Source organism: Acomys minous, assembly GCF_964271855.1.
Source record: "Acomys minous genome assembly, chromosome: 13".
Lineage (NCBI taxonomy): Eukaryota > Metazoa > Chordata > Mammalia > Rodentia > Muridae > Acomys > Acomys minous.
The window spans coordinates 104748082-104756337 of record NC_140495.1 but is presented as its reverse complement, the minus strand read 5'-3'; the positions used below and the strand labels follow the sequence as shown (position 1 = coordinate 104756337).

Below are 8256 nucleotides of genomic sequence, written 5' to 3'. Positions count from 1 at the left end.
CCTGGCTGGCAGTCTCCACTTGCTTCAGCGGCCCCCAAGCCCACACCAATGTGCACCCAACAGCCAAGTCATGGTCAGACATTGCACGTACACACTGAACTCTATTTGCAAAAGCTTCCATAGAGCTGCTTTACTCGCACAAGAAACTTATAAGCCGTTTGATTTTGTGGCATTTCCAATCCCCAGCGGTTTCGAAGAATTCCAGCTATAGTTAGCCAGTACTGGTGAAGGTGGGACATTCCAGAAGTCAAGGGAAAGAGTGCTGGGTGCTGCTGACTGCAGGTGGAATATGTGGTTCATACAAGTGAAGAAATCTAGAAAGGACAGTAGGAAGTTGGCGTGCCAGCGGGTGCACACGGAGGAGTCTGAGTCGTAGGGGGTGGGTGGGGGCACTTTTCAGTCTTGCATGGCTTTGAGTCAGCACACTTGGCAAGTGAGTTTTAACAAGCAACCAGGGATTCAGTTTGGCACGGCGTAGCTGAGCTCGCCCAGATGTAAAAACCGATCCAAGGCATCCTGAAGAGGCATGAAAGAAGGAAGCTCCCTCGTGGATAGGAGGAATTACCGCAAGGTGTGGCGGTAGGGGCGCTCGGATAGGAGCGAGGGTGAGAGGGTCAGGGAACACCCGCAGATGGCGAGGCTGCCGATCATCCAGTTTAGGCAAGTAAGACGACACCAAAGGTCAACCGAGCTTGGGCAGGTGAGAAGCCGCGGGTCACGGAGCGTAGGCACGTGCGCCACCCGTTGTCCCCCACGGCCACCGGGGCTGCCCGAGAACCGTAGCAGCGGCGTCTCCTGCTGCACACCGGAGCTACAGTGGCCTTGTTTTCTCCCCGCCTGCCGTCCGCCCCGCGAGCGGCTTTTTCCATAGGCCGGCAGGCGGCGGTGAGGCCCACCCCTTTAAGTCGCGCGCCCCGGAAGTGGTCACGCGACGGCGCCGGGGCCGGAAGTGGACGCGGCCGGCGGCGGCGGCGGGCGGGCGGCCGGCTAGGAGCTGCCGGGGGGTGCCGGCAGCGAGGAGGCGCGGGCTCAGCAGGCCCCGCGCGGCCTCGGGTGCCCATGGGGGGCGGGGGGCCGGGCCGGTGACGCCGGACGCCCATGGACGCCCCTGAGGAGCCACAGCCGCCGGTGGTCTACACCATGGAGAACAAGCCCATCGTAACCTGTAAGTGCGGCGGGCCGGGCGGGGGGCGCGGCTGGGCTGTCAGCTCCTACCTCCGCGGGCACAGCCGACCTCCGACCTTTCGGCGGGTGACCTCCGACCCGCTGGGCAGCCGACGCCGAGGTTTGGCTCCTGCCCCGGGGTGGTCCGGAGCAGCTCTGTGTTGGGCGTGCTGTCAGAGCTGCTGGGCAGGGATCGGGCCGGCCTTCCCCGTGGGTCGGCTCTCGTGCGCGCTGAGCTGCGTGCTGACCGCAGGTCGGTGGGCAGGCCCTGGCCTCTCCGCAGGGCGCAGGTGCTTTTCCTCTAAGAACAGACCAGCCAGGGTGGCAGGTGGCCGGCCAAGCCGCTCAGGAACCCAGCTCTCTCAGGTGGAATCTTCCTGTGCCTAAAGGCACTTTCCAGAGACGTCTGAGCTGCTTCTTCAGCGCTTTCCCGCTCGGACAGCCCCTTGTGCACTTTCTCTTTTTCCCACTTAAAGCACAAACACACACACACACACACACACACACACACACACACACACACAATTTCTCTGCTACAGAAAAAGAAAATTCTTCTCATCTTTAAGGCATAATTTCAGGATGGTGTAGTTTTGCAAACTCTGGACTCTTGGGAAGTATGGCGTTTTGACGGTTTGCAGTGCTGTCCCTCAAAGCACAGTTGTAGTTTTGTTTTTGACAGATGTGATAATTAGCTGCTGGTAGTTCGGCATATGCGTGGCCTTATGAATTTACCTTTTCTAAACAGAAAGCACTGTTTGCAAAACCTGGCACTAGCCCCAGGATTCCCAAGGTCCCCAGCACACCTTGCTCCCCTCTCTCCTTTGGGCCCTTGGATGAATGGGCATACTTCTCCCAATTCCCCCCACCCCCCACCCCCGCTTTAGCCTCCTAGACGTTTCCTTAGATGAACTTTCTCAGGTGTCTCCCTCCAAAGTGGGAGGCTTGCATAGTTCAGCAGTAGGTTGTTTGTTTGTTTTACCTCCCAGAATGCTTGGCAACTGAAAGCCTTGCCAGATTTCACCTGCAGGCAGGTGGACAGATGTGGTAGAGCTGGTCTGGAGGCTGCCTCACCCTGCCCAGGTGCTCCTTGATTCCCCTCAGGGAAGTTGCACCCAATTCATGTTTGGATTCAATGTGTTCCGGGTACTGAGAACTTTTCCCCAAGCACTATTCGCAATAGCAATTCTGGACAAGTACTTACTACTTGTAGGGGCACCCACCTACCTGGCGGTGTTGCCTGACCCTTAGCTTTGAACAGAGGTGTTTTATCCTTACCCTTCTGAAGGTAAAGCGCCAAGCTCCGAGGCGTGCCCTGTGATTAAAGGGAAAAGTTTATTACTCCGGTAGTTAGTGCTTGGGGATGTGTGCTGGTTAGTTTCTTGCCATCCTGAGTGCAGGACAGCTGCAGGGTGCTTTCCGGCTGTCCTTGCAGGAGTTTGGGTATTGTGGGGGATTCCCATGGCTTTGAGGTAGCATTATAAGAAAGTGTGCTGCTGGGTTTTTTGGTGCTTGGAGAAAAATCTAACTTGGTGTAGAGGCAATGGCGCTTTGCTGTTTCTGGGGCTGCAGCTTTGGCGAGCGCTCATGCCGGTTCCGCCTCATTCTTTCTTCTTCTTGTTGTGTTTTCAAGGAGAAGTAGTGAAACAGTTCAGAAATCTACCCAAAGGCCGGTCAGGCCTAACAACACTTCAGTACTGTGTATTATCTTCCCTTAGTGTTTGCTCTCCAAACAGTCTGTTTCATCTTATTCCCCCACCTCCCGAACGCTTCCTTCAGGTCTCCTTGACCACTTACCGAGCCAGTCTGTGTTCATTTTAAGATAAAAGCAGAGTTCATGTTTATCACTGTGCGTGTGTTCGTGTATGTGCAGGTGCACGCACCCATGGAGAACAGAGAGCTCTGGTGCGTCCACCACAGCTGCCTCCGTGGCTTCTGTTGTTTTGTTCATTTGTGTTTTCATACAGGGTCTCTCACTGGAGCCTGGGGTTCACCAGTTAGGCTAGTCTGGCTGCCTGGCAGGCTGTACCCACCTTCCCAGAGCTGGGGTGACAAGCACATGACCGTGGCTTGCTTTCCACGTGGGTTCTAGGCCCACATGTGGATCCTCGTGCTTCCCCGGCAAGCATTTTGTGAACCTGGTTTTCTTCCTGGCCTCATTTTTTTCTTCAGACCCTTAATAGTGCTAGACTGCGGGCATGGGAAGAATGGAAAGTTCTCAAACGTTGGGGAGATAGAATGGATTGTTATTTGAAAATGCTCCTGAGTGATCTTATTAATGTTCTGAGGCTGTATAGAAGTTTTAGTAGGCTTTAAGCGTAATTGGAAGAGTCTTAACACCCTACTTGTGGGCTGTGGTGGAGGGACTGCCTGCGCAGAGGCCCTGTCAGTGCTGAAGCCCCTGTGCGGGATGTCCGGGTGCTAGCTGGGCAGTGGGGAGGGCTGCTGCAGCGGCGTGGACGATGAATCGCCTAGTCACAGTGATTTGATGCTTACCTTTTACTAATCGTGAAAAATCTTCAGTGACACTGAAAATCCAGCCGATCCATTTGTTTGTGTTTTAAGTTTTAGCTTAGTTTCCTCCCTTTCAAAACCAGATTTCTTTGTTTCAGAAAAAGAGACGGGCTCCTGACCCTTCAAGACATGTTAGGAGAGACACCTTCCTTCTCCTGTGTGTCTGTCGTTCATTGGAGATGGTTGATGTTGTCCCACTAGTCACATTCCTCTGTGACACAGCACCTTGGAATGATGAAACATCCAGCAGATAATGGTCCTCATTGGATGATCAACCTTTCACTTGGGACGGATCTAGTGCTATAAATTTTGAAAGGAGAAAGGAGACAGCACAGCCAAGCAGGTCACATGCAGTGTTTGTACCTGGTTGGAGTTGGCCTTTCCCCTGTAGATGGGAGTTTATAGATTTGGATTTCCTGCCCAGTCTGAAAGTACAAAAGTAAAGTAACCACAAAGTGTGTTTTCCTTAAGATTAGTAAACACAGGTGCAGGTGGGAGCAGGTAGCAGCCAGTGACTAAGCAGTGGGAGGAGCCTAAGGGGGTCTGCAGGCAAGGTAGGCAAGAAGAGGGCGCCATGTACTCACCTGCCTCCCACCTTCAATGGTGGGAATGGAAGCCAGGGCCGCACACATGGCCAGCAGGTGCTCAGCTGTGGGGCTGTGTATTCAGTCCTTCTTTACTTTTTCTCATTAAGATGCCCAGGCTAGTCCTGAATTTGGCTTTTTTCCCCCCATCAGCTTTTCAAGTAACTGAGATTACAGGACTGGTACAGCAAGCCTGGCATGGGGCCATTTAGTCATTTTTATTCTTGAGGGGCCTCAGCTGTGAAATGGGCAGTGACGTTGACATGAGGCTAGAGGAATGAATATACACAAAAGCAGCTAGCTGAGAAGAAACACCTAACCCTTTTCTGGTGTCAGCGCCTTGATTGTCAGAGTTTTTCAAGCCACCTGGTTATTGCATTTAGTAAACCCTATCTGTGGTGTCCTAGCAGTCACAGCAGGGTTGTCGTACTAGGAAAGTTCTTTGCTGGCACGTGAATGACATGATTTAGTGTGAGTGTTGTCCCATGAGGCACCAGAGGCTGATGTCCAACCACGTTTCTTTCACCTGCTGAGCTCTGAGCTCCACCTGCAGATGAGGAGGTGAGAGGCTTGAGGCCAAGGTGTCCCTGGCATCTTCCTGTGTCTCTTTCCTCCTAGCCGTCTCTGAGTGTTCTCCTGTGTCCCACCTTTTCTTGCCTGCTCTCTAGCCACCCCTGTCTGTCTGCTCACACATAAGCTGTCAACCTAGTCACTGTGCTTGGTCTAAGAGAATATTTGTTTTAAGTTACAGATTGATGACTTTGACATCCCCCTTCTCATGTCTGATTCTGTCTCAGTAAATATTGTTTTATCGTGTTTGAGATATGTCTAGGACCCTGTCACTTTTTCCACGCTTATGGTGGCCCCACATCACAGGCCTTTCTTTCTGTCTGTGGGATTCCTGCAGTGGCCTCCCTGTATCCACCTAACCCCCCAGGGAAGGCATAATCCACAGGTTTCCAGCTCAGGCGCCTCCGCTGTCTAACCACCTTCTCAGAATAACTTTCCAGGGCTGCGGGATGGTTCAGTGGTGCATGCTGCTTAGTGTGTACAAAGCCCTGAGCTCTACCCTAGCACCACCCAAACCAAAACACACAGACTAACCTTCCACAGCCTTCCCCCACCCCGCAGCAGCTTCTGACTGCCTGGAGCTGAGGGCCTGCACCTGCCTGGTGCTCTCTGTGGTGCTCTCTGGTCCTCTGCCTCCCTCTGCTCCCAGCTTCTGGGGACATAATGGTTCCCGCTGCCTTCTGCTATCTGCTCAAATGTCACTGAACCCCAGGCCTGCTCTGCCGCCCACACCCCACTTGTGTTTGGTATCCCGCTGACTTCACCCATTTTTCTTGGCTCAGAGCTCTTAACATAAATATTTGTTTGTGTCTTTGCTTATTGTTTCTTTTCACACGAAATCCAGGCTAGAGCGTAAAGCTTTGTGACGAGGGGGCTTGAGCTGTGCTTCACTGCTGTGTTCTTGGCACCTTGAATAGCACTTGGCAAGTACTGGATGCTGAGTCTGTTTGTGGAGTAGATGAAGTAAGTGAGTACGCATTCTCTCAGGGAACATTCTGCTGGTGTCTCTTAGCGCTTCCATGAGGTAGAAGCTTCTAATGCCATAGTGTTCTTTTCCTTCCGGACACTGAGCGCTGTGTAGAAATGCTTGGAACCACTCGACTTGTTCTTAGGTAAACTGAACTTGTGCATCCTGTCTGGGGAATACATGTTAATCCAGTAAAGCAAAGCTAACCGGTATGCTAGGGGGCATATTTGAAAGATCTTGGCAGCTGCATTTAGGTAAGCTTTCTTTACTGCAAGTCAGGGCACAGCCGAACTGAGGTCTGTTGGCTGTGGGCTGGGCCTGTGTGGGGAGACCCACCTGGCATTTGGACAAGGCTGGTGTTGTAACTCCAGTAATGTACATGGTCACATCATATAGACTTGTCTGTTAGTTCATCCTGTTGTTGGCAATTCCTCCTCCCGATAGCTGAGCAGAGTGCCACTCTGTGACCAGTCTGTATCTTGTTTACCTGGTCATTAGTTTAGATTGTTTCTGTATTTCGTCCCTTGTAAATCTGTGACATGTCTTTGTGTGGACATGTGTGGGTTCCCCCCGCCCCCTGAGGATTCTAGGAGAATGTCTGTGTCACATGGTGTACTTATGTTTAGCTTTTTAAGAAAGTGCCAACTCTTCCCAAAGTGGTTATACTGTTAACGTCCCTGGCAGTGTACAGCTTCCCACAGCCTCAGTGCAGCCTGCTGTCCGCTTTTTTCACTGTGTTGGAAGACTCCTCGGTCTTGTTTGTTTGTCTTGAGGTGGCCTCACTGTCTTACTGCCCAGCTTGGCCTGTAACTGAAGATCTTCCTGCCTCAGTTTCCAGGTGACAAATGCCCCACACATACAGTCCTTAGTGAAAGGTTTATTAAAGTGTTTTATTAATCTTAAATTGTATTATTGAGTTGCAAAACTCAATTCTATTTTTCAGATAATACACCTTATCAGTTACATATTTGAAGGCGTTTTCTCTTAAGTGTCTTGTTTCTTTCTGTGTGTGTGTCAGAGAGAGAGGGGGAGATCGTCTATGTGCGCATGTGTATGAAGGAAAGAGACTGATGTCCCTGTTGGATGTCTTTGGTAGTCACTGATGGGCTAGAATAGACTGACAGATGTGGTCAGAGGATCTGTCTATTCCCTGCCACCCTTCATCCTGCAGTGCTGGAGTTACAGACGCACCACAGCCAACCACATCCCCCTTTGACCCTGCCCAGCCTTACTACAAGGCTGGCACTTTACCCACCGAACCATCTCCCTAACTCTTTTCTTTTATTAGAACAAGCCATGTGTATTTAGTACAGTGGTTCTCAATCTTCCTAATGCTGCACCCTTTAATATAGTTCCGCATGGTATGGAATATTTCATTGCTACTTCATAACTGTAATTTTGCTACTGTTATGAATCGCAATGTAAATATCTGGTATGCAGGATATCTGATATGTGATCTCCAAAGAGTCTTGACCCACAGGTTGAAAACGGCTGATTTAGCACATGACAAAGAGAGCAGTGGTGGGAATAGAAGGAAAACCATTGTGAGATGACGGGCTGTTGAGGAGTCCTTGTCCAGTGAGGGTGGACTACATTTTGATTAGGCTGCAATTCCTGGCATATAGTTCCTGCATGTAAATGAGGACAATCCTGATTGGTTGGTGTTTGGTTAGGGTGAACCACTGCTGTGCAGTTTCCCCCATGCAGATGGAGCAGCTCTGTGGTGTGGGGTTGCTTCTGATGTGTTTGGTGAACTGTTCTCTCGTCCTCAATTTGGGTGGAACAGAGCTGTTGCCCAGGCTTACATTGAGGACACATTCCCCCTTTCGATCTCTCAATCATGGCCGCTTTAGCATTGCCACCCTTTGCTTCAGCAGAGCCCTGAACCGGTTCCTGGGGGCTGGTTGGAAATCCCTTCTTTATCAGCTTCTTTGAGCTGAGCAAGGGTGACACATGCTTGGCCCTACCTGTAGCCGACTGCTCTGGCGGGAGCTCCTGGCAGGCCGTGAAAAGAGACCCATACTTGGAGCAATTTTGGTAGAAGGTCTGCATTGTCTAGTCCAGGAGGCTTATGGGAAGTGGGCTTCCAGTGCTAGGGCGTGAACATTGTCAAAGTGCCACATGGGTAGAACTGTTGAGCCCTAGAAGACATAAACTTGACAGCAGGTTAAACATAGGAGTCCTGAGCAAGTATGACCAGGGAAGGATGGAGACCAAGCTGTATGTTTCTGTCTGGTTGATTGAGAAGTAGAGAGAAGCTTGGGTTCCACAAAGGTGGATATGGTCCTCAGGATTTAAGCACGCAGTACAGGAAATACTGAGCTGTGCAGGTCTTTGGTTGATTGCCACTTGGATAAAACACTCTTGTATCTTCTGTGGGATGGGAAGTGGGATTTTACTCTGGGCAGATGGCAGAGTCCTAACAATTCTGTGGAGCCCTGTACATTGGCTGAAGTGGCT

The 8256-nt window shown here is 51.2% G+C and overlaps 1 protein-coding gene across 2 annotated transcripts in view; it reads left to right on the top strand.

The window, feature by feature from the left end:
- Positions 1-931: 931 nt before the first annotated feature.
- TRAPPC10 (trafficking protein particle complex subunit 10) overlaps positions 932-8256 on the top strand; it is a 58703-nt gene continuing 51378 nt past the window's right edge. For both annotated transcript variants that reach the window (XM_084752459.1, XM_084752458.1), the window contains exon 1: positions 932-1165. In XM_084752459.1, coding sequence (XP_084608585.1) covers positions 1099-1165 — 67 coding nt within the window. In that variant the 5' untranslated portion in view covers positions 932-1098. The remainder of the gene's footprint in view (positions 1166-8256) is intronic.